Source organism: Bombus pascuorum, chromosome 3, assembly GCF_905332965.1.
Source record: "Bombus pascuorum chromosome 3, iyBomPasc1.1, whole genome shotgun sequence".
Classification (NCBI taxonomy): domain Eukaryota; kingdom Metazoa; phylum Arthropoda; class Insecta; order Hymenoptera; family Apidae; genus Bombus; species Bombus pascuorum.
In genome coordinates, this window is record NC_083490.1 from 13442331 (window position 1) to 13468688 (window position 26358).

The 26358-nt window shown below is 30.8% G+C and overlaps 3 protein-coding genes and 1 pseudogene across 5 annotated transcripts; 3 read left to right on the forward strand and 1 right to left on the reverse strand.

Annotated features, from left to right (window-relative positions):
- Positions 1 to 1265: 1265 nt before the first annotated feature.
- On the forward strand, positions 1266 to 8685 carry LOC132905064 (scoloptoxin SSD14-like). Of its 3 annotated transcripts, none has more exons than XM_060956009.1 (10): positions 1266 to 1522; positions 1953 to 2104; positions 5354 to 5587; positions 6117 to 6340; positions 6417 to 6609; positions 6697 to 6897; positions 6970 to 7219; positions 7401 to 7594; positions 7968 to 8208; positions 8326 to 8685. In XM_060956009.1, the coding sequence occupies exons 2-10, from the start codon at positions 2055 to 2057 to the stop codon at positions 8602 to 8604; spliced, it is 1866 nt and encodes a 621-aa protein (XP_060811992.1). In that variant the 5' UTR covers positions 1266 to 1522; positions 1953 to 2054; the 3' UTR covers positions 8605 to 8685. The 3 variants fall into 3 exon arrangements, with proteins under 3 accessions (XP_060811992.1, XP_060811991.1, XP_060811990.1); XM_060956007.1 differs by lacking the exons at positions 1266 to 1522; positions 1953 to 2104 and adding exons at positions 3322 to 3637; positions 3829 to 4028; XM_060956008.1 differs by lacking the exon at positions 1266 to 1522 and having other exon boundaries at positions 1542 to 2104.
- A 3023-nt stretch (positions 8686 to 11708) lies between these two features.
- Positions 11709 to 12648, forward strand: LOC132905070 (nuclear protein 1). Its single transcript, XM_060956022.1, has 2 exons — positions 11709 to 12044; positions 12541 to 12648. The coding sequence occupies exon 1, from the start codon at positions 11832 to 11834 to the stop codon at positions 12039 to 12041; it is 210 nt and encodes a 69-aa protein (XP_060812005.1). The 5' UTR covers positions 11709 to 11831; the 3' UTR covers positions 12042 to 12044; positions 12541 to 12648.
- A 259-nt stretch (positions 12649 to 12907) lies between these two features.
- LOC132905061 (mediator of DNA damage checkpoint protein 1) lies at positions 12908 to 25876 on the reverse strand. Its single transcript, XM_060955988.1, has 7 exons — positions 25323 to 25876; positions 25052 to 25150; positions 19987 to 20085; positions 19406 to 19588; positions 14204 to 18305; positions 13817 to 14125; positions 12908 to 13721 (listed from the first exon to the last, which is right to left on the reverse strand). Exons 1-7 carry the CDS (start codon positions 25410 to 25412, stop codon positions 13507 to 13509), a joined length of 5097 nt encoding a protein of 1698 aa, XP_060811971.1. The 5' UTR covers positions 25413 to 25876; the 3' UTR covers positions 12908 to 13506.
- LOC132905071 (venom carboxylesterase-6-like) lies at positions 21476 to 25707 on the forward strand (annotated as a pseudogene).
- Positions 25877 to 26358: the final 482 nt, after the last annotated feature.

The following is a 26358-nucleotide window of genomic DNA, read 5'->3' on the forward strand; positions in this document are numbered from 1 at the left end:
TAGTCTTACGTAATTATTTCCTCTTTAGATTCATAGCATAGCATCAAAAATTACTGAATACTAAATTATAATAAGTCAGAGAATAATGGAATAAGCCAAACTGAGTCAAACTATCATTAGTAAATATCCTAAAAATGATTATTAATAACAATTATTTCCATCTTCATTATTTCCATCAGTTCACCCTTCTCCTTTATCTCATCTTTATCTGCTTGTTAAAGAAAAGAAAAAATTGATTGGATGTTATTAGCAAATACTTCAATAGCAACGGCACCATTGTGCAGAATGTTACAGTTCGTCATTTAATAAGGCACTCAACGATACCATTAAACGTAACATTTTTCGAATCATTATTAGAGCAACGTGCCGAAGTTGGTCGGTTGACCAACTTGTAATACATTTTAGCAAAGGTTGTTTACAAGATCACCTCCGTTTCATGCCAGCGGCCACTGGGACTAACTTTCGAAACTTGTTTATTCGATCAAACAGGTCACAAAATGAATTTTAAGTGCCAGATCTTCTACCACGAAACACTACAAAATTATTCTTCCTTCCTCAAAGTATTTATTTCGTGAATAATTGAGGAGCTGACGATAAAAACGGTGTCAAACTTTTCAAAGTTTTAGATAATCTAATGGTCAGAAGCGAGATTCATAACAGGATGGAATGGGTATTTTGAAAAATGTTCTATGTCTACTTATTTTGGAGCATTAGATAAATTTAGATTAAGTAAATTCATGATTTTCTCGATAAAGAACTCGAGGATGCATTTCAAAGTATTAATCTATTTCCGTAATTATTATTTCCAGTAACCATAACGATAATTGTTTCAATAAATACAAAAAAAAAAAAAGAAAATATTCAAAATCAGAACAGAAGTTAAAGATGCTAGGAGTGTTCTTTCGTTTTCCGAAAAAACGACAAACATGTACAAGGGAATATTTTTATTATGAAATTTTCTTTGATGAATATTTTAATTTCGAGGAGAATTATATCGTTTTGTCCCACGCACATCTTTCAGAGTCGAAAGAGGCATGTTTTCTCATCGCGAGAGTATTTCACGCAGAAAAAAGGCAACGAGGTTACAGAGAAAAAACGATGTACGCGTAGTAACTTCGAAACAAGGCCTTCTTTTAGAATTCAAAGTCGTCCGAACCATAATCCTATCCCCCTTAGTCTGGAATTGAAATAAGGGGAATTAAATTCGTCCGCGCGAGCAAGAAACAACAATCCCTTCTCTGCCACGATCGAGCCTCACAGCGAACGCGTTTCGAGATGTTTTCGTCGAGAGCTAAACCGGCAATCCGGTCAGAACACTGCGTGATAAATCGTGTGCCGGAGCGACACGCGTTCGGTGTCCCGTGCGATCTCAGTCGAACGTCGATCTACTTTTATGAAGAAACTGTGAAATTATTCTTGTATCTCGTTATCCTATCAGTGAATAATTGCGCTGCAGTAAGAAGAGAAACAGACAATGATACGATTACTTAATTTTTAAAAAAGAAGACGATGTTCAAGAAAGGTACTTAAAACAAATAACATATTGTACGGTTTTACGTAACGAAAAGCAATTTTCTATTTATGAGTCGTGTTAAAAGCATCAGAAATCGTTATTATTATTATCTTTAAAAATGGAATAATAGCAGAATGTTCGTGTTTTATAAAGGATTGATTGAGTTCGTGATCGAATGTAATGATCATGGGACTCTTTCATTGCAAGATATGCACGTTTCAACTGATAATTGCTTCAAATTAGAATCACGCAATCGTGTGCAGTAATTTTCACGTTATTTCCATGTTAAATTTACGTGTGGCTACCTTAAACATATGTCAGACAATCTTTATGCGAACCGCTACCTTCCTCATATGTATGAAAGAGTATTTTTAACGTGTGACACGTGGTTTTATCTTCTGGCGACGTTCTTGTCATTTATTACTCTTTGAATTCTCAGGATGTCTCGAAGCGATCAAATGAGTCTTATTGAATAACGATCGGTGAACGTTGTGTTTATAAATTTCATTGAATTTGAGAAGATATAACCGTAGAGAAGATAATGAGGAGACATAGCTTAGCGGAAATAGAGGAGCCGAGGAAGAAATTAAGGTAAGGTCACAAACGATCTGTATTGCCAAACATTACAACAAAAAAATATTTTCTCGAGTAAAAAATATTGTTTCGTATAAAAGAAAAAAGTAAACTTTTATTTGGTATTCTAACTTTATTATGGTATTCTAGTTACTAAGTATAGCACTTTTTATCTGACACTGAGTTCCAATGAGTTAATCTAACGTTTTATCAATGAACATGACCAAGCAATAAAAGTTAGAAACGAAATAAATGGAGCAGTTGCTCAAACATATTGTGTGATTTCGTTACTTTGTGTGTACTTGTTTTTGCTGAATCACATTGTATAATGCTTAGCGGTTCCTATAATAGCCATAAATTGTCACAATTGCATGCCACTTCCCGATAGTCCACCCCGCTTGTTTTATGACCCAGATATATAACTCCCCGAAGGATGTTTAATTAAGTACTGTCGTATTACAGGAATTTTTCTTTTTTTATTTTCAATCTTTCCTTTTTCCTCTCATAACACAAATCTTTCTTTTTGTTACGTAATAGTATTGAATGATAGCGGCAACATAAAGATTAAATAGAAACCGACATAAAGATTAAATAGAAATCGACATAAAGATTAAATAGATATTTTATAAATATTGTCACTGATAATTTTTGTAGATTTTTATTGTGTAGGTAGTAGTATTGATTATCACGATCCTTATTGAATTTTTTATAGTCCTCCAGATAACAAATACGTACTATGTCGTATATGAAACTCTTTATGTCGTAATATAATGAACGTATATAAATTAACGTATTTATTGAGTATTCTATACTTCTTATAGTTTAAAAGTATATTTTAAATATTGAATAATAAATTTTTTTCTTTAAAAATTTCAAAATTTACTTGTAGCAAAATTTCTTTTATCATCGTCAAAAAACCTGATAATCTATAATGACATACGGAAGATAATAGTACTACTAAATTATTTCGCTGTAGTAACTTGTAAATATATGCATGTAGATACGTATATCTATTAACCATTACATCATTTAAGTAATATTCATCTAAAAGTTTACATTTTATCTTCTTATTCTAAGAAGTTAGATAAATGTAGAATAATTATCGTCAATAATTGTAAAAGCCTTTAACTTGTGACAGTTATTTGTTATTTAAATCATAAAATTTACTTAAAACTTCACTCGATCTTTTTATTTTGAATGATTGAAAAAACATAGAATGAATGTTGTCAGTAATCGTAAAGATGTTGAAATTACAATGGTTATTTGCCTTACTTGTTAAGATTTTGAAATCGTGTATAGTACATGCTACATGTAGAATGGAAGAATTCTGTGCCAGTGGTGTGAAACGCGCAAACTCGAATTGATTTTCTCCGGTCAGCTGGTGTTTGTTCATCTTCCGACGATACGGTTAATTTTACGCACGATTATCGATGGATAAATTTCTTTGGTAACACGAACGATATGCATCAAGAATCCTCGATAAAATGAGACGGAGGTCCGTGTGAGAAAAGTTGAATGTGAATGGTGATCAAAAATCGTCTGTTTTTGACAGTAAGTGTCAAATAATGCGCTAAACAACTAGATATACGTGAGTGGTAGGTGGTTGTAGCCTCGAGACGCGTTGTGTTTACTCGAATCGTCCAAAGGTGGCGACAGTTGTTTGATGTTTTGGTAACGGTTATCGTCGATATTGGTCGATAACGAAATCGTTAACCATTACATTTTATGATTCCTCTTTGTAGCAGCGAAAAAATATGACTTCTTCACCTTCGTCCAGTACCAGTTCCGCATACGCTAGTACTGACGATGTTCGTCAATACTATAGTAACGATAAACGAAATTTCGTTGGTTCGGACGATGTCGGAACAACTCGGCTATTGCGTTCATATTCACCTCATCGTAGCAAAGCGGGAGGATTCTTCGCGACACTGCGAATCAACAAGTGAGTTTTACGCAGGCCCTGTGAATTCAAACAAGAGAATTGCGCGTCACAATTTGTTTAAAATTATACCTAATATTTTTCGTTTCTGTTTTATATAAATTTTGCAAAAAGTAGATGAGCTAGATATTAAGTAGTTCATGCAGATGAGCGTGGAATATGTATATAAACTTATTTGAAAAATCTGTAACTGTTAATTTTTAAATCAACCTGTTAACCGAGTCATCCCTTCGTCAACAAGCTTTTATTATAAGCTGAAAATAATAAATAAGCATAGAATTAAAAGATAATGAAGAAAAATCAATTTCAATTAGTTTGATTTTGGCCTTTGCAAATAAATATCTGTTAATCTTTGTAAATATAATATAATGTACGTGTAAAAATCAAGCTAAATTAAATCAAGTAATACATTTAAAAAATAGAGGATCTATGAGTAATAAAGTTATATCCCAGAAATAATAGGTCCGAATGACGAAATAATTTGTCTTCTCTAAATAACACGTTAAAATATTTTATATGTACATGTAGATTTCTAGATTAGCAACAGAGAGCATTCTACGCATAACCTTCGTAATGAATCTGCTTTCACTATGCTGATTCATTTATAGATACCTTTAATCAATATTCTATATATTCATGCTATAAATAATATGTGTGTCATACATTACTGCAAAAATTGTAGCATATTTCATATTATGCATAAATAATTCACAAAAATTGCTTACGTTACAGAATTTTTTAAAAGAAACAATCTATCAATTTACAATTCACCTATTGACAGCCACATACAGCCACCGATTATTTTGTGCTACCAGTAACTAAAATGCAAAGAAGCAGCATAAAAAGTTATAGAATATCTTGTCCTTTTGTATTATAATTTTTCTATAAAATTTATTATAATAAAAAATTATTTCAACACCTATCTTTAGAATAATTAAAATCGATTTTAATTTTTGTATTTAATTAAAATTAAAAGTTCTAAATGTAACATATGTTTTTTAATTTCTCTTTATAAAATCGTTAACAGTTAGCACGAAAAACTATAAATAATGATTAATAAAATTGAGTGAAAAGTATTAAAAATTAGTAAAATTGATGAAACTGAACATTTATAAGATTAATGAAACTTCACAAAAATTTATATGTATTACATAGTAAGTATAAAATATCACAAATCGTCTAGATAATATTTGTTTAAAATAAATTTATTTAAGATTAATTAAATTGTAAAAAATATTTTTATTATTTATTTATTCCATAAATTCATATCAAACATGTGGTTTTTCTATTTCCTATGTTAAGTTCGTTTGGTTATTTATTATTTTCAGGTCCTACATTAATGCGAAAAGTACTATAATAGCAGGGATAATATTAGCCACAGTAATTCTTACAATAATAGGAATCTGCAGTGTTTATGGAGCCAGTAGGGACATAGAAATTCAAGAAAACGAAGAAATACCACCCGATCCGGAAACACTATTACCTCCGTCATGGAGCAAATTAAAAGTTTTTAAACGCGGTGCCGTTTGTGCAGATGCTGCACTATGTGCTAGCATTGGCAAGTATGTAAAATTATATTGCTATTATATGGGGCATTAAGAGCAAAAGTGGACTAGACCACATTTTTTCTGAATGTGAGCTTTTAACAATGATTTATTCCAATAAACAGTATTAATCATACAAAAGTAGAAAAATTCAGTTTTTTCCAAATTGAAGTCAGATAACAACAAAATCACTTATTGCACATATCTTATGTCAACATTTATTTTATATCACGAGTTACTCAGTTTGTTAAATATAAAGATTAGTTTACTTTTGCTCTCAATACTTTAAATTAAATTACTATATTTGTGGATGTTTATAAATTTATGGGAAATTTTAAGGTACGCAATGTATATAATAGACAAAGGTATATAAAATATCAAAATTGTAATATTCATTATATCTGGTGAGTGAAACAAATCTTCGCACAGGTTTCATTTCTTTAATTGTGTTCATAAAAATATGAATCTGCATAAACATCCGCAGCCTATGCATTATGTCTTAAAATATACGACTGAATTATTAAATAAATGTATCATGTTCCCGTAGATCAATTCTAGAAAAAAATGGCTCTGCAGTGGATGCGACCATAGCTGCAATGATTTGCAATGGTCTCGTGAATATGCAAAGTATGGGTATTGGGGGCGGATTTTTTATGACAATTTACGATAAAGCCTCGAAGCGTGCATACACGTTAACCGCAAGAGATCGTGCTCCGTTAGCTGCAAACGCTACTATGTACGAAGGGAAGCCCAAAGAGGCGACATTCTACAGTAAAGCTTCCACTTCCTATGTTTTTAATGAATAAGTAAAAAGCTATGAAATCTGTATGTTCATGAATTCCATTAGGTCCGTTGGCTATTGCCGTTCCTGGGGAATTGGCAGGATACTGGGAAGCTCATCAACGTTTCGGTAAATTACCATGGGTTGACTTATTTAGGCCTTCAATCGAACTGTGCGAAGAAGGATATAATTTGACAAAAGTTCAACACGATGGATTTAGATATAATGCAAAAAATATTTTAAAGGATCACGTATTAAAGTAATAATTCGAAAAACGTATTATAATTTTCATAATCAATTATCTATAAGCTTGAAGATAGAAAACACTAGATTTTTTCCATTACAGGGAATTATTTGTAGATCCAAAGACGAACGACTTTTATAAACCAGGCTCGATTATTAGGCCCAAAATATTTTGCAAAACTTTACGAGTAATCGCAGAGAAGGGAGCTTCAGAATTGTACAATGGGACATTGGGTAAACTTTTAGTACAAGACTTACAAGAAAGAGGGGCAATAATAACAATGAAAGATTTGAACAATTACAGGTATTTATCATTAAAGTACTTAAAAAAATACAAATTATCGACCATTGAGCTTTTAATTGAAATTATCTCTAGAGCAACATGGGATGAACCACTTGAGTCGAGTCTCTCCAATGGAATGAAACTTTTTACAGTCGGTTTACCCGCTAGTGGAGCACTTCTCACCTATATTTTAAATATTTTTGATAGATTTAATTTTACATCTGATAGCTTAGCTGATTTTAACAAAACCGCACTTACGTATCATCGAATGATAGAGACGTTTAAATACGCGTACGCGTTGAGAAACGATATGGCCGATAAAGAATTCGTCGACATGGAAGAAGTGAGTAAACGACGTAATTTAATGAACAAACACGTTTTCTGTTATTACAGTAGTTTATCAGAGATCTATAGATATACTGATACTCTATCAGTAAAATTTCTTAAAAGAGATGCGTATTAGATTTAAAAACATGGTACAAAAATAACCGCATAACTTTTCATTGTAATTCTACTTGTTCAAGTTAACAAAGAACCTAACGTCGAAGACTCACGCACAAGAAACACAAATGATGATAGATGATTATAAAACGTGGGATGATCCAGCGCATTATGGAGCGCGCATGTTGAGCAGCGCGAAGGATCAAGGAACTGCTCATGTTTCAGTATTAGCGCCAAATGGGGACGCAGTCTCGGCTACTAGTACTATCAATTTCTAGTACGTTTATTTTTTGAACATTAATAAACTTCTAGATGGAAGTTTTCATTAATTGCGAGGCTTTCTGGAGAAAAAGCTCATAAGATACAGCAGTGAATTGAGTAATTTGCGTTGGTAGTTCTAGTTTTTCAATATTATTATGTTTGAATTGATTATGTTTGATAATAGTTCTTAAACAGTTCTTACTTTATTCTTTTAATTAATAATAATAATTCAACTATTTTACTATGTAAACAGGCTCTTTTGCAAAAGGCTCAATTATTTTTATAATTAATACACAGACAAATTATATAACTAATTTTAATACTAAACTTAATATTCAACCTGTCACTTTTTAATAGATAAATTAAATAATTATCTTCTTTTCTATCAGTTTTGGAAGCGGAATAGTCAGCAAAAGTACTGGAATATTATTGAATAATGGAATGAATGATTTTGGTATACCGTCAGCAATTAATTACTTCGGTATTCCACCTAGTCCAAACAATAATATCGCTCCTGGAAAAAGGCCTTTGTCATCTATGGTACCATCGATCCTTGTCGATGAAAATGATGATGTAAGAATGGTCGTTGGTGCTTCTGGTGGTACTAGGATCACCACGACAGTTTCTCAGGTTAACATTTATCAATTTAATATTTTATCGGGCATTTCTTAAATATCGCATAAAGATTGTGTTAACATAAAATTAATCCAGTGTTAATGTGTTATTTCTCAACTTTCCTATGTTTAGATAATGGCTAAGATAATATGGATGAACCAAACAGTGAAGGAAGCAGTGGATGCTCCTAGAATACATCATCAGTTGGTCCCACCAAACGTGTCATACGAGTATGGTGTGCCAAAGCAAATAATTGATGGGTTGAAAAAGATTGGCCACAAAACTGCTCGTTACAGAATTCGTGGTAGCGTAGCTTGCATCATTTACACTAAGAACAATACAGTATACGGGAATGCGGACTTCCGGAAAGAAGGAGACGTGTATGGATTCGATGAAATTCTTCCTAATTAAAACGAATGATCATTGGTGAACCTACTGATATACAGATATATACATAAATTGCTGACGTGTTCTGGCGACTGATCGCAATAAGTGTTGTTTAAGTTCTCGCGGTATTAAACTCTTCAACTTTTAATCGCCAAAATATATAAAAATCGTTTGAAAGAGAAATTTTCCATGATAATGTTTGTTATGTGATGTTTCCTCTACGCTGAATTGTGCGAAATTAAAGTTCTTCAATAAATAATAATAAATATTTTGCACACATTATTTCTTAATATCATTTTCTTTTTTTTATTGTTATTATTTCTTTTTAATTACATTTTGATCTAGTTTAACTTATGAAATATGCTACATGAATGTTCAAAGTATCCTTTTATATCTTTAACGCAATCGCGATCTAATTATGCTTATTAATTCAATGAATAATCACAACATAGGAAGTTTGTAGTAAACTCTTATTCAATCGAATTAGATTCTACCTAGTACTATCGATCCATGCAGAAATACGGGGTGTTCTACTATTAAGCAACCATTAAACTACGACAATAAAGTTAATAATTTCGTAAAGTGCCATCCTTCTCAGTTAAAAATATCACGTAATGAAATCAGCCTGAGTTCAAATATACTCTTGGAAACTATTTTAATCTTTCTTTAGATTTTACATCAATATGTTCTAAAATATTCGAAAACATTCATCCCATACATATTCGAGTCTTTGATTAATTACTTGTCGTAATGTATCTCATGCATTGCAATTCGTTTTAATACATAGAAGTATTTTAGAAGCGAAAGTTACATCCAATTATGTTGCTAATATATAAATAATGAGTCATTAATTTGTACATTATTACATAAATACATTTTTTATATTTAAAAAATTTATAAATCATTCAGCTTACATATGTTAATTATTCTAGAAATGTTTTTGTGAAATTTATTTCATATATTGTATATTTCTGATACTGCCTGTTATAAAATTTTTTTCTAGAAAGTTTTTGTAATAAAGAATTAATTATAATATCAGTGTCTAGATATATACTTTTGTAAAAAGAATAATTATAATAATACTGAAATATATCTAAATTTGTTGGAAGTATTCAATATTATTATTAACTCGTAGAAAGTAATTTCCAACCTAATTCGAAAATTTCTAAAAAAATGATAAAGATTTAAAATAATAAAAATATTTCAACTAAATAAGACGTCTGCTTTTATGCGAGGAATAAACGTATAACGCTAAATATTTATATCGTAGATGTCGTTAATCTATATGTAACGAACTCAAGACTCGGCGATGGAATAAACGACTGCATACACAATTTTTTTTCAATATTTCTAGCTGTGTGCTGAGGTAACAAGTTCAGATCGATTAACGGGATTTCACATGTATGCGACATCCTTTCAATGGACTATATCTTCACGAAGTCGATAGTTTCTGGTAGCTTCGATTGATCTTTTATTTAACATACTGCGACCAAATTTTTATGTGCGTGCAATAGAAAACATTCGTATTTCCTTTTATCGTTACAAAGTAACATAAAAGTTGAATTTACTTCAAATTGAATGTGATCGTTTTGCTTGATACATTTACAAATGACGATTGAATCATTTTTTATTGACAACTTTGAAAGACACACTATATTTCTGAGTTGAATCATAATAATCGTCGATAAGGTGAAATAAAATTTAAAAGCCATTGTAAATCCTACTGTATGAATTTGTAAAATTCCTCTCTGACTCCATGATCCTTATCTTTTTTTTTATTTTTTTAGAAAAACAGAATGCCTCTTATGTACTTCAATATAACGAATATTCTTTTTCAACAAAAAGAAATTAATTTGTAGTGCATGATAAGTAATTAAGATTAGAAGAAATGTGTTTCATGACAATCGTAAATAAACACAGATGTGTAAATGTATGTAATTGCGTCGCGAGGCACGTATGTCGAAAATGCGAGACGTAGATACATGCACAGACACACTGTTATAAGACGTATACGTATCACATGTATACATGTATATTTTTACATGCTAGGCAAACTTAACAAGTAATAATCAAATGGATTGATAATTCATACTTCTATATTTGATCGTCGTTATCAATCGGATTCGAGATACATATACGTACAAGTACAGTTAACCTGAAATGTTCTCAACATACTCTACTGCGTATTTTTTTATTTGTCATTTTAACTTACATCAGATTCTTACAAGACAGCATACAAAATATACTTAATATCAACTCCTTTACCACGTCCCATGCAAACATTTTTGTACTGCTCTTTTTTCTTACTTCTCTTGAGATATGCCAGCGAACGATAAATACAGAATTTTGTGGAACGACATTTCGCTTACAATGGTAGGGAGACTCTTAGAAGTCAATGTAACAAGCTGCCGATTGCGCATGCGTAATAGATCAACGTGCTGTTTGTTGCCAAACATACGGATTGTTTCATAATAGAGATTTGGTACATAAATCCAATGCTTATTAATATCTGTTACGTAAGAAAGCATTTTTTAAAAAATAGCACATAATGTTAAATCTATTAAAACTCAGAACAATGCCTGAGAAAGTACATATAAAATTACTGTTGAATATATATTCAGTTGCCAAGCTAAGATGATACACTATCAGGGCTGTCTATATTACACTACAAAATTACGTATTTTAAATTTGTCCATAAATTTTTAATGAACAATATTAGATGACATTAATTTTTGAAAGATTTGCTTCAGATTATACATATATTATGATTCGCATATGCAACGATATTCATTCTTGAAATACATACGTAAAAGACGTAAGAAATTCAAAACGATATAAAGTTGTTTGTTCAACAAATAGATAACGGAACTTTAAGTGTTTTCTAGAAATTTCAAATTCTAATATGCATATTTTATTCTTGAAATGTTACTTATACGTTTTTCAATATATTAGGAAATTTAAAATATCCTTTATCTCATTTAAACTGGATGATAGTTGTTCTACAATACAAAATATGTAGATAAGAGAAGAATTTATCTCGTTAAAACGATTGTTATACCAGGCATTGAATATACTAGAGACATTACTGAGTACTACGCCTGCGCAGTAATTCTTGTGTAGCCTATATAACTAAGTGTCGTAAACTGCGTCCAAATAATCCAAAGTAAACCTGCAAGAGGTACGGAAAGAGGGATTTTTTGACTGCGTTTACGCTATTGTTATTTTTCTAAAGCATTTGGAAACCAAGAACTATGTCTGAGTACTACGTTGACGAATACGAACACTTCAACTACGATTACGACAAGCATATCTTTACCGGTCACAGTGGAAAACAGCGAAGCAAACGCGAGGCTCTTGCACACACAAATCATTTCGATCCGTGCGGCCATTCCAGAAAGATCCTCACCAAATTGATGAATTCTGAACACAATAAACGGAATGTTGGAAAGACCAAAGCATAAAGAGTAAGTAAAAAATTTTCACTTAATTATGACATAATTTCTAATATCATATATTTTGATTATGTTATTGATTCGAGTGCTGCCGGAATGGTCCGCAACCTTGGCCCAGTTTGTGTTTATACATACTCTTGTTTCTTTACCTGTGTGCAATTTTAAGTCGCAAAAGCGCATATTTTTTGATCCAATTAAAACTCGGTGAAAGTTAAAATTCTTTCGCGTTTCGTTACGTTATAATAGTTTGTAAATATTGTTGTATTATGATTTTGTATCGCTGCGCAATATCTCAGAGATGACTCATTCTTATTTAAACACATGCTTTTTATTTTATGTGATAATAAATACGTATATGAGTGAAGAATGTATGTATAAGGATATGAAGTATTTTTAAAAATATTAATGCCTTGAAGAATAGTTTTTATTTGTAAATATTTCTTTAGTATTAAAATAATTTTTTAGTAATCATTCGTATTTTTAATAATGTAATTATTATTTGTTTCAGAGGCTCAAGATTGCTATCCAATTTTTGGAGAAAGTATTTGTCAATTCCAACAGATTGAAGTTTTTTGAACATCCTTAAATACAACAAACGACTTTTCCATTTCCTTTATTCTTAGTAATGCATTTAGTCACTGAACATAAATGCTCACTTAGGTTAAGATAATTAGTACTTATTACAAATATGTATTTCATAATCATTGTTCTTATTCATGTTATGTTGTAACTTATAGCGTATATATATATATGTATAACTGTCTTCTAGACCAACTTGATCCAGAACTACCTGAACCTGGGTTTCTCTTGGTAGATTAAGAAGTGAAATAATATTTATGTTGGATTCACACACTATACAAATTTTTTAGGTACAGTGCATCTACTTATAAATATTTTATTTCATTGGTATTGAAACACAATTGCTCAATTTAGAAATTAGGAATTTGTTTTAATATGTGAAAATATTTTATTCAATGTGAATATTGAAGAAATTTGTATTTGCATTTGTTTTCCAAGATATTATAAGTTAAATTTTTGTTATATTCGAAAGAGCAATTTTGAGTTCACTAGGAAGTTGACGTATTAGTAAAAAAGATGACTGTACAATTTTGGTGAACAATAAAATTTATATTTATTAAAAAAAAAAAAAACATTTAAGTAGTATTAATTCAAATCTGACCTATACCCACACTAAACATTAACATAAACATTGCAAATAGGTGTCAAATATACATTATGTTTTATATTAACAATTTGAAAGAGGGATGTAAAGGAAATTCCTTTTTTATATGTATATCAATTATTAATATGTACGTATGTATCTATATATGTATTATACAATTAAGTATGTGCGAATCACACAATATATTTTTTATTTTGTACAAATGTATTTTTGTAAAAATATTTGAGAAATATATCAGTAACTTTTGCACACTTTTTCAACATAAATATTCTTGTTTCATTGAGAAATGAATTATATTAACTTAAACTCATTAAATTCTAATTCTTGTCTTAAAATACCAGTTAATATAAATTCTGTCGACTGAACGGTAACAGTTTTAGGTGCTTTTGCAAGAAATTTCTTTGCATCTGTTAAGTCCTCTTTGGAAGAGATAATCACTGATTGTTGAGGCCACAACTTCGATGGTGGTCGAAGCAAGGCTTTACCGCCGCATGAAATGATTATATCTGTAAAAAAATACATTTTTTAAATACAATAAAAATTAAATACAATAAATGTTAAATACAATACACGTATATAAATTATTAGTTTTAAAACATACTTTTTAATTCTAGTGGAGGCGGCGCGGTGTTCGGTGTTAAGACAAGTGTGTATCCATTTAAAAGTTTATGTTCTTTTGATTTTTCTAAGCTCTTTCCTAATTTAAAGCGGAATTTAGCTTCAGCAGCAAGATCCTTCAATATGTAATTTTCTAATTCTATGAAACGACCAGCTTTTTCACTGTTAATCAACCAATCGACTGAAACTATTGGTACAGGTAGTGCTAAAGCACATAAAAATTTAACAGTTCTTCGAACTTTGTCTGTAACTAGTACAGTGCACTTCGTTGGATCTTCAACTTGAGATGCACCTATAAAGAAAAGGGACATTAATTGTGACTATGATTAGTTTTAATTATTATTCTTCTGCAAACAGATCGAATACATACCCAACTTTGTTAACAGTTTATTATAGTCGTTACTTGAAATACCCGTAAATAAGATTTTATGCTTTATTTTGAATGGTGAGTGTGTAGTAAATGAAGAAGACATGCTTCTACGTGTTCTATTGGGAGTTGAAAGTACCGATGTAGTTTCGATACTGGAATTAGTTTCTGAAGTAGACGTCTCTTCTATGAAATCTTCTTTCTGTCGCTTGTTTTTAGTCTTTCTTGTCGTCTGTTTTTGCTGTTTATTTCTGAAATTATTCCTTTTATTCGCACTGTTATTCGAAGTAGTTTGATTTGCGATCATTTCTGCGTTTTCTTCTAGGGAAGAATCCACAGTTGATTGCTGATTTCGAGTTGACCTAATCGATAGTTTGCCATTTCTTTCTGTTTCTTTAGTAGATTCATTTACCGTAGTACTAATTATACTTGAAATATTTTTGGAAACCTTCGCTCGTTTGCTCCTTAATGTAGGCACTTCAAAATATGCGTTATCAGATTCGGATAAAATGGAAGAGGTACTGCTGGTTTCTGTGTTATCTACATCCGTATTAATATCTGTATTTCCACGTTTCCTAGTATTTTTTGTTTTGGTACTTGTATTTCTATCCGTATCTTTATTTCTTTCTGTATTTGAACCGGTATTTTGTCTTTTGAGCGCATTGTTCATGATCATTTCTATCTCTTGGGATTCTTCACCAATTTGAGAACTAATGTCGTCCGCTACAAGCTCAGTTTTTCTTGTTTTTCGATTCGGATTTTTTCGTGTTTCTACATTTTTGGTAGTTCTGTAATTTTCGTTACTCGAAATACTTGGAACAATTCGACTGTCAGATGTCTGAATGTCACAAATAACATTTGTACGCCGATTTTGTCTGATTTTACAATTCTTATCGCTTTCATCCACCAGTTCAGTTGGAGTACTTGATATCGAACCTGTTGGAGTAGACAGAGAAATTCTTTGAATTTTTACTATTGCTTGTTTATCTAAACTTGCTTCATTTGACATACTTCTATTGTTCGAACCATTTATACTGCTTGATGAATTTTTTTTATCAACATCTGCGGAATTGCCTTCATCATCTATTGTATTCTTCTTTTTACTTCTATTATTAACAGACTTATCTTCATTAACATCATTCTTGCGCTTTTTCGAAGTGTCACTATCAATCGCATCCGTTATGCTGAGTGATCTTTTTCTAAAGCCTGATGCATTTGATACATTTTTTTTCATAAGTTCAGCGGGTGCTCTTTGAACCGGTACTTCCTTTTCCACCTGAAAAACAGACGAACGATCAGTATTCTCTTTGCTAGAATTACGAGTTCTTCTGTTATTCGAAATAGGAGGACTTTGTTTTGCTTTTTCTTGCGAATGAATAGAAGTTACCGATTTTAATTCTGCGAAGGAATCGCTTTCTTTAGATTTACATAAATTCTTTGTCTTTTCTATTAGTCTTTTGGATTTTCTGCTTGTCTTTTCTTCATAATGTTCGCAAACAGGTATCTTATTAATATTGAAATTGTCTGTATATAAATTTGAAGAAGTTTCTGAAATAGTACTAGAATTTGGCTCGTTAATATTATGATAAGACACAGCGTTTTCCACGTTTCTACAACTAGACGTTCTTCGCGACGATTTTCGTAACGGTTTTTTCTTTTTTGGCGCAATTTTTACAGATATTTGTCTTTTCCAGTTATGATTAATATTTATTCTATATTCAGAAGATGTTGATGATGTTGGACTTCCTGGATTCGATGAAGTACCCGAAATGTTAACTTCAGGTAAACCAGCTAATATATCTTCATTGTCGCTTTGTAGTACTTTAGAGGTTTGTTGAAATTGCTCACAATCAATTGATGTACTCGATGCTTGATCATCTATATTCTTTGAATATTTATTCAATTTACTTTCATCGTTTTTAGATATATCAGTTTCTTCTTGAATCATTTTAGCTATGTTTGATTTTTTTGATTTCTTTTCTCTTAATGATATTGATGTTGATGGATCTTTAATTGTAGACTTAAGTGTTGATGAATCTGTAGATACAGATTTTGAAGTTAGTGGGTTTTTAGGTATGGATTTAGGTGTTGATGAATCTGTAGGTATAGAGTTCGATATTGATAATTTCATTGCTTTCTTATCTGTTGATGAGTTACTGTCCATGTTAGACGTATGATTTTGCATGGGACATATATTCTCACAATCTGACGATTCTAGCACAAGTTCAAGAACTTGTGTTGATATTTCTAATTGTTCTTCTGTATGCTCTTCCTTTATATCTGCAAACATTGCTTTCAAATTTCTTTCTACGCTGTCATCTAAGTTCGCTTTAGCCAATGCTTCAAAGTTTGACTCGTTTTTTCTCTTATCAGAAATTGATGATACAGACTTTTGCTTTTCGATATTATTAATTGGTTGAGTACATGCCATTTCATAATCGATGTCTTCAATACTACATTTATCTGTAACATTCGATATCGAAGGATTTACAGTACAAAGAGGTTCGTTATTGCTCACATCTAACGGTTTCTTTTTAGTGTTAATTATCTGGTTAGGTGTATTGTCTTCTATTTCAGTAATATCTTCTTTATCCGATTTTTTATTGTTTCCTGTTGAAATAGCACAACTAGCCTCTGTTAAGGAAGATTCATTTGTTGAAAGAACTTGAGTTGATGTTATATCATCGAATTCCTTTGTTCCTATTTCATTATTTATTTCCATATTATTTTTCATTTCTTTCTTGTTAATTACTTGCGTTGGGGTATTAGAATCTACTTCACTTTCATATTTATTATCTTTTGGTTTTTCATTAGATTTGGGCGATGAATCTTGATCCTTCTGATTTACTGGTTGAGTAAGCATATCAAATAGATCATCAGAGTCTTTACTTGAATTAGTACTGTTCTTTATTTCTTTACTCCTATTAAACTGCGAAAATTCTACAGCCTGTTTCATTTTCACAGCTATTTCTGTGAAACGACCTTCTTCATCCGTAATTGAATCTTCGCTATCAGAAACTCGATTGTTTGAAGACTTTTTATTTTTTTGGCTATCTTTGCGCGAATACCTTTGAAACACAACCTCATTGTCGGTATGATCATAGTCATTAGCTACTAAGGATGCCTGAAACGTGTATTTACGTTTACTTAGGCTTTTAAAGGCATCTTCATCACTTTTATTGACCTGTGTTGCAGCTTCAAATATGTTTTCATCATCAGTGCTTTTATTGTTTACATCGCTATTGTTGTTTACACCTGAAGTTTTTATAAAAGTTGGTGATTTTGATTTTACTTCATCAGACTGATCGTCATCCTCAATGAAATCTTCTAATTCTTTTGGACCAAGCAAATTTCGACTCATCTCAAGTTCCGAAGTTTCATCTTCGCTTGTTTCAATTTCCTCTAAATGGTTTTGCAAACTTTTCTCAATACCTGGCAATTTTTTATTTTGATTCTCATCTTTATCAATGTTATTAGGATTGCATGTGCTTTCATTACCCTTATCTTTTTGTACCACTGTATCATTAACATTACTTTTTACCTCATTCTTTAAATTTCCTTCTTTCTCTTTCTGTTCTAAATTTCCTTTTGTTGCTTCAAGTTTCTCACTATCTCGAGTTTTTAAATTATGAGTATTAATCTTCTTGGACGTTTTCATATCCTGAATATTTATATCGTGCTGCGTTTCTATATCATGAATATCAGTAACTTCTTCTGGTGCTTCTGCTTGCGTTTCTATATCGTGTATGTCAACTTTTTGTTCCTGTACAGATTTTGTAAGGTTTTTGATGCTGCGCGAAATGCAAATTTTTTGAGTGTCAATATCGTCAATGTCAACGTCCGTTTTATCATGGCAATTAAACGAGGAATTTTGCGTTTCCATGTCGTATATACTAATTCTTGATCCACCTACGTTTTGTTTTTCTTCTACATCGAAGTTTTGCGAGTTATCTTGTTCGTCAGTAGAGGTATTCTGAATGCCATTTTTCTGAGTGCTGCTAGTGGCGGTCTTCGGAGGCAACGTCGGGTATCGAAATACAGACTTTTCCTCTTTACCTTGAGTGGCAGGAATTACGGAGACATTTCCCACCATGGATGAATTATCCTACATAAAGAATACATATTTGTTAATATATGTATATTTATATTTGAGATAATATACAGCAAATCTTGCAGTTTTTTCCACAAAGCAACGCTAGCATATCTGATGAGTGAAAATAAAGATGGACTCATGTACATATGCTTCATTAACAAGTTATAACAAAAATACAAAATAATAGTAAAGTTTTTCATTTGATGTAATGATCGCATGGTCTTTGGTTTCTATGTTGATCAGACATCATGTTACCATACATTCAGTTGCGAAGAAATAGGTATATTAAGTAATAAGTTTATTATACACATTAGAAATGTATCCATTGAAATTGAGACATTTAGAAGTAAATGAATCCAAGTGATATTTTTGAAATTTTCGAATCAAGAATAGATCGTTAAATCGTTAAATATTCGTTTTAATCTTGCAAATAATTTAAGTAATTCACTATTGTATAAAAGCTTCATTTAAAATTTAGAAAAATTGAGTACTAAGTAAATAATATTGAAATAAGTTCGTTCTATTATAACATCATTTTTCGTATATCCAACAATTCATACGCTAAAAGATAAAATTCATTAGAAACTTGCATATATGCTTCTTATTATACACGTGACAAGCATTAAATATATGTAATTTAATTTGTTTTTTAAATTTTAATAACTTGATATGATATATTTACTATATCCACATTATGTGGGATTTTTTTTAGAACATTTGGATTTCAAATGCAATTTCCTCGATATCAGAAAAATTTTACTTGCATCCCTTTGGTTTCAGGTGCTTTGATCAAGAGTAAATTCATTTAAAATTAAATTCTTCATAGAAGTCAATCCGATATCTATAAAACTGGACAACATTTTAAATTGGAGCTAATAGAAATATCGTCAATCTATCTTCATCCTTTAACAATTAAAAAAACCATTTGCTATAAAGTTTTAATTATTTATATGTTTATATGGCATTTTTTTCTCATTTCTATTCACAGAATATGCTGATATCGTTCCGTATAAATATCTGTGACACTCTCCATGATATATTTGCATTTGATAATATACTTTATAATATATTTATATAATGATTCATATAATCACGAAATCAATGATAATTACAAATGACGAGTCAGGTGTTCCTGGAATGATCGTTTTCTGTGTCTTCTGATGATGTGCCGCTGGGGTTTCTGGTACTAAAGAATCTTCCATCGAACGACAAATTTTGAAAATTGCCCTGACCATGCCAAACTCCAGCGTGTCTTCATTTTTCAACTCGTAGCATCGATTTGGTCTGAGAATTGTCTATAGAGAAAAAAGAAAGAATGAGAAGAAACATTAAATTATGCTGAATTTTGTTATGTCAGTTAATAATAATATCAGTAAATAATATGTACAAAGCAGATAAAGCAAATATTCAGTATCTTTGAACAGAAATATTGAATATTCATTTTATTTAGTTGAATATGTAATTAAACATGTTGATTTGTTAATTTCAATAATTTCAGATGTTAAACAAGAATGAATAACTTTCGTGTAATCTGAATTAAATTGAATAAGAAACTAAGTACCTTGTACTTATGCTAAATAATTGCTAATAACAACTACTATCTTAATCTAATCTAATTTAAATTAAGATTTAATCTAATGTATCTGTTGTTAGGAATCAATTAAATACAATATATAGATAAAATTTACATTACGTTATTTAATTTTGTTTTATTAGATGAATTCAGGTCACAAATCCACGATTCAGTTCCTTGACAATTAGCTTCGATTTCCGCATGTTTCTTTGATACTGTCTGTAAATTAAATTAATTTCCTTATTTATAGTCGTTATTTAATACTTCAATATTAACGATAATCTTTATTTTTAATATATTATTTGTTAGTTCGAAATGTTATGGTTATTATTAAGAGGAAGATTGATGACTTAATTAGAAAACTTTCTTTACAATAAAATTAATTGACCTGGTTTAGTTACAAAAATCCATTGCGTAAGATGATTAGAATTAGAGAATTAGAAAATAAGGAACACACATAATTATAAAATTGTTAAACTACACATCTACGTCTATTTTTCTAATTATGTCATCGTTATCAGGTATCATATTATGTAGGAATGTCATATCTTAATGTACACTCCGTAAATACCGGATATAATTTATGCAAGAATTATATTATCTCAAAAAATATGATTTGGATGTAGAAAATACGAACAAAACAGATTTATTCTGTTTTATTATATAGCCTTAAGTAAGGGTATTCTAGAAACTTTCTACGAGAAAAAAAATTGTTTTAATGCATTAATATATGTATGTATGGAATTTTTGAGTAATTTCTTTGTTTGATTAAGTTTGAAACAATAATAAGACAAATGTAAATAAATATGTATTTGTATTAATAGGTAGCTTTATTTAAATAAAATTTCATATTTCGATATTTTTATTAGTATCAATTTTTAACATTTCTAATACTACCTTATCTTTAGCCTTCAAGAATATACTTTTATCAATTCTATGTAAATTAAAATCATCTATAATCAAATAATTTCCTATACATTTTAATCAGGGAGAACTCATTAAACAACTATACCTATTTTCCTGATAGAAACAAAGTCGGGTACTTCTACACTCCTCGTCAAAAGGATAACCCAGGTGTGTTATCTTTAATTTCTCAATGAGGCATGTAAAGTTTTTCGTCTTGCTAAAAATAAATCACAATGTCGATGTTTGTATAGATGTCGATATTGTGTAGATGTTTGTATACAACAAATAAAAACTGTTTTATACTAAGATCGAAATGATAACACACTCTGTTAATATGTTTAGAAATTGCTCAGTAGTTCATGATCTATCAACGAGTAAAGATTACAGTACAATATTATAGAAAGTTGTAAGTATGGGACACGGGAAAAAATTAAACGAGTCTGAAAAAAAGCAAATTCTTGAACTAAAACAGCAACAGTTATCAGTAGCAAAAATATCGCAATATCGTGTAGAGTAATACACAATTTCTTAAAAAATGTTGAAGATTATGGCAAAAAAAAAGTACTGGTCGCTCGTCATCGTTATCTGATCGTGATAAGCGAGCAATTTTGCGTGTGGTTTCCAACTCGCAGTTAGTAACGAAGCAAATAATGGAAACATCTAGTGTTAGTGCCAGTGTTTCAAGTGTTAATCGAGTTCTATTATCCTGCAAAGATATTAGAGGTTAAAATTAAAAAAGAAACCTTCGTTAACAATGAAACACAAAGCAGAACGTTTACGCTTTGCAAAAGAAAGAATGCATTGGAAAAAGAAATGGAGAAGAGTACTATTTTCAGACGAAAAAGATTCAACTTGGATGGTCCTGATGGGTTCCAATATTATTTTCATGACATAAGAAAAGAGACAATGTCAGCAATTCGACGAAAAATGGGAGGAGGCAGCGTGATGGTTTGGGCCGGCATCGGTTATTTCGGCAAGACAAGTATCAAGTTCATCAATGGGAGAATGAATAGTGTCTGATACATAAATTTAATCAAAGAACAAATAAATAATCATGCAGTACGCATTTCTGGACCTGATTACATCTTTCAACAAGATAATGCATTTATACACACATCAAGATTGGTCCAATCATATTTTAATGAAAATAATATATCTATTTTGTCGTGGCCTGCACGCTTCCCGGACTTTAATATTATTGAAAATTGCTGGGCAGAACTTGTTCACGGCGTATACGCGAATGGAAAGCAGTATCGACACATACAAGAATTAAAAAATGCAATTGTACGCGAATGGAATACCTTAAGTCAAAATTATATCCAGAAACTATATAAATCGATACCAAATCGTATAATAAAAGTAATAGAAAGTAAAGGGGAATGTACCTATTATTAAGTAAGTATATATGTTTGATAAGTAATTTTTAATTATTTTCAACGAACCACATATCCTAAGCTCATAATGTTTTGATATACGTCACAGACGAAAAACTTTGCACGCGTCATTGAGAAATTAAAGATAACACACCTGGGTTATCTTTTTGACGAGGAGTGTAGTAAGATGTAGTAAGATAGACAGCAGCGATCAAACGAATTATGATAATCCCTACGATCACGGTTTTACAATCATTATCTTTCTAAGCCTTGCGGTTACCGCGAATTATTATCTGAACTATTATAGATAGAGAGTAATTTATTTAGATCGAGTTTTCCTACGAGTAACTACGTCCAAGCAAGCAAAAGCAGAGAAGGTGCGTAATAAATAAATGAGTGATCGAGTTAGCATCATTCCATGGAAGATGACGAGACTACCGTTCTTTCTACTCCTTCCCGCTCTTGTGATTCTGACATGGAACTTAAAGGATGCGCCTAAGCTAAAAATTCCTTTGAGTGCGATTAAGAGATATAAAGTGTTCGCCGATGGAAGACAGTACGAAGCCTATGAAGGAATTCCTTATACCTAGCCGCCAATCGGTAAATTTCGATTCAATTGAATATTTTCGCGCCGGTGGATAGAACATCTGAATCGTTGTCAGATACTTTCTGGATCCACGGCGATGGTTTTCAATTCGGTACTGAATGTTTATGGTGCTAAATACTTCATGGATCGTGACGTTGTATTTGTTACATTCAATTATTGTTTAGGAATGTTAGATAGTTGTATATTTTTAACAGCGATAGTAGCTGTAATTTCTTAAGGTTTCCTCAGCACTGAAGATGGCATAATTCTTGGTAATATGGGACTGAAGGATCAAAGTATGACACTACGATGGGTTTCAGAAAATATCGAATGGTTTGGTGATGATCCAAAGAGGGTGACTTTGGTCGGTTTGAATGTTGGTAGTGCTAACGTTCATTATCATTATTTATATCCTATGAGTGCTAGTCTTTTCCAAGTTGCATACGAAAAATATCATCTCTTTTCAAGAACATTCTAATGTTTCTTAATACATCTTTAATCATTTACTTATATTATATTTCACTATAAAGAATTTATATCATTTCTTTTGATTTCTTGGAATACAGGTGGTACCTCGATCAGTGGTATGGCTTTCAACTGCTGGACTCAAACAGAGAATTTTTTAGATAACGCCAAGCAATTGGATGCTCTTATGAGTGCTCCACAGATAACATCAGGGAGATGGTGTGTTGTCTTAGATACCGTCCATCTAAAGCTGTAGTTCAAGCCCTTGATGACTTTACGATAGGTATTTTTTATTATCATTTCATTTTACTATTAATAGTATATTAATATGATTGATTTGATGGTTGATTCAAAATTAATAATCCGATTATAGCGGTTTTATTATAATCCATTCATACCATTCGGTCCTCTTCCAGAAAAATTTGGTGATGAACCATTTATTGATTGTACTCCTGTTGAAATCGTCAGTAAAGGCGATGTTCAAGATGTTCCAGGGGTGATTGGAGTTACCAGTGAAGAAAGATTATATCCAGTTGTCAGTAAGAAATATGTAATAATGAAAATGGAGAAACATTCGTGTGATTTGAATTGTGATATATAATCACGAATTTTACAGAATTTATCGCTATCCAGAAACTTTAAAAATGTTGAATGAAAATTGGGATCTCCTTGCACCTTATTTCTTGGATTGTAATTATACTCTTCCTAGAGAAAAGTATGTTGAAGTTGCCAAATTGATAAGAAATCATTACTTTGGATGAAAGAAAAATGATGACACAAAGATACAATCCTTGATTCAAGTAGCTAATGATAGATTCTTTGTTGTTGATAGTGAAAAAGCTGCCAAATGCAGGCTAAAGTTAATCAACAACCTGTTTGATATTACTATTATGTCTACAGAGGCACATACAGTGTCAGTGATGCCACGAGTAGAACTAATAACGATTATGGTATATTATCTAGATCTTATTTAGATTATATTATCTAGACTAGAACTTAGAAAAGAAAAAGAAGACAAGTGTACTTATTAGATATTTTATACAGGTGTGACTCATGCATGCAACACATTCTTTGTTGTAGATACTCATTATCTTCATCCCATAACAATAACAGATGATATTAAAATGCAAAGAGTGTTGACCGATTTCTACAAACGAGTAAATATTTTTAACTGCACACATTAAAATAATTTAAAAGAATCTTACTTATAGCACTTTTATATATGTATATCTTTTAAACTGATCAGGGTGTCAAATGTTGGTTGTGTGGCCAAGATTACATCTAAATGAAAAGGTATTCCATTATGTGTATATTGCTGGATCAGACAAAATTCAGATGGGTAGGAGCATAAATTTTGATCAAAGAGATTTTTGGAATTCTGTTAACTTTAACGAAAATAAATTATATACTGCATCTGACATCTGGCATCTTATAAAAATATTGTCTATAAATTTCTGTTAAATTACATAAATATTAAATTGCATAAATTCAATAATGTAGAAATAAAAACATCATTATTATTGCATGCAATGCATTACATGTTTTTATTTCTACATTATTTAATATATCATATACATAGCAAAACAACATGAAAATATACAAAAGATAAAAGTACATATGTTTAAGTATAATTTATACGATATAAAAAAAGATATGACACATAGATTTTCAATCGTGATTATATTCCTTCCATATATTTAATGTTTTATTAATAATTTTATTATGATAGAATATTAAAAGTGATCAATTTTTCTATTTAATTTGAATATACTTTATAACCATATGAGCATGTTCATTTAAAACTAAAAAGATTTACATATATATACATATAGAGGATTACTTAAAGGTTACTCACCGGATTATTTAACACTATATTGCAATCTGGATGTCGTCCAATTTGTGTAATTCCTTCTTTGATTTGAAATGTTTTAGAATTAATACATAACACTCCAATCTAAAACATAAAATAATACAGAGTTAATATGAAAAATAAAAGAGAAGTGAAATAAACAATGTTAGTCTAGAAAAACGTTAAAAATATAAATATTGTTAGAATAAAATGTTATGAAATATGAGTATTACTACAATATTAATATTGAAATTGTAAGTATTTGATTCATCTTTACCACTATTTTACTTTGTTGACGAGAATAAGAAATTTCTTGTGTTGATGTGGAATCATGATCTTCGTAAACTTGCGTTGCTAGGATATCCATTCTGAAGACAGCTTATTTGGATGACATAAATTATAGTTACTATTATAATTATAGTAGTTTTTAAATAGTTCTCTTTTTTTAAGATTATGAAATTCTTGTGACATAACCTCATTTAAGACGTAGATGTTTAGAGGATTTATTAATAATTATAATAGACCAATGAATGTTTGATTAAACAAGAAACATGCACGTACAACCACACATGAATGCACAAATCGGTATATTACTTATAATAATATTATAACTAAATATTTAGTAAAAACAACACTTAACAAGAAATATCACACGCTACAAATGACGGATGTTACTACAGTGATGGTGCAACAAACATCATATGATAATTTCCGCCGATTCTCTCCACTGGTAATTTAATTATGTTTATCACAAAATAAGGTTGATAACATAGGAATAATGAGAATCGAGACTACGGTTGTATATACAAGTCTAAAAACTCCTGCGGAGGCGGTAAGGCTCTTACTGGACGGAGGATGTTTATGAATTTGTCTGCAATAGGGCGCTTCGGTCGAGAAATTAGGACTTGATTACCAAAAATATGCACTGAGTCGCGTGTCGGTAAAGTATCTTTAGTTTTTCGCGGGAAAAGAATTGAATATCGGTTGTTACTCGCTTGTACATATTTTGCACATGATTTTAGGAGTCAGAAGGACGGAGGAGAGCCTTTTGAGTAATGAATGGAAATATGTATAATAAACACTAAATTTTTCCTGATTCTTTACACTTTTCACTCAATTACTTTCTCCGGCTGCTTAACAGGTTCTGTCGGGCGATTCCTCTCTTTCCTAAGGAAGCGACGCTTTTGCTGGCGCCCACGCGCCTTAGGCGGGTTTCCATTTGTCACTTGGTTATAAGTTATTTTAACTATGATTAACCTGCTGTACAAATGACCAGAATAGTTACGCTATTTATTTATAACAATTTATTATTA

Excerpts from the sequence above, each read along its gene's own strand:
- LOC132905064 (XM_060956007.1), top strand. The coding sequence starts at position 3,608 with ATGGTGATCAAAAATCGTCTGTTTTTGACA. Across the intron at positions 6,898-6,969 it reads AAAGATTTGAACAATTACAG|AGCAACATGGGATGAACCAC; the intron begins GTATTTATCATT and ends AATTATCTCTAG. Across the intron at positions 8,209-8,325 it reads TCACCACGACAGTTTCTCAG|ATAATGGCTAAGATAATATG; the intron begins GTTAACATTTAT and ends TCCTATGTTTAG.
- LOC132905070 (XM_060956022.1), top strand. The coding sequence starts at position 11,832 with ATGTCTGAGTACTACGTTGACGAATACGAACACTTCAACTACGATTAC.
- LOC132905061 (XM_060955988.1), bottom strand. The coding sequence starts at position 25,412 with ATGGATATCCTAGCAACGCAAGTTTACGAAGATCATGATTCCACATCA. Across the intron at positions 19,589-19,986 it reads ATAAAACAAAATTAAATAAC|ACAATTCTCAGACCAAATCG; the intron begins GTAATGTAAATT and ends TTTTCTCTATAG. Across the intron at positions 18,306-19,405 it reads GAACACCTGACTCGTCATTT|GATAATTCATCCATGGTGGG; the intron begins GTAATTATCATT and ends TTCTTTATGTAG.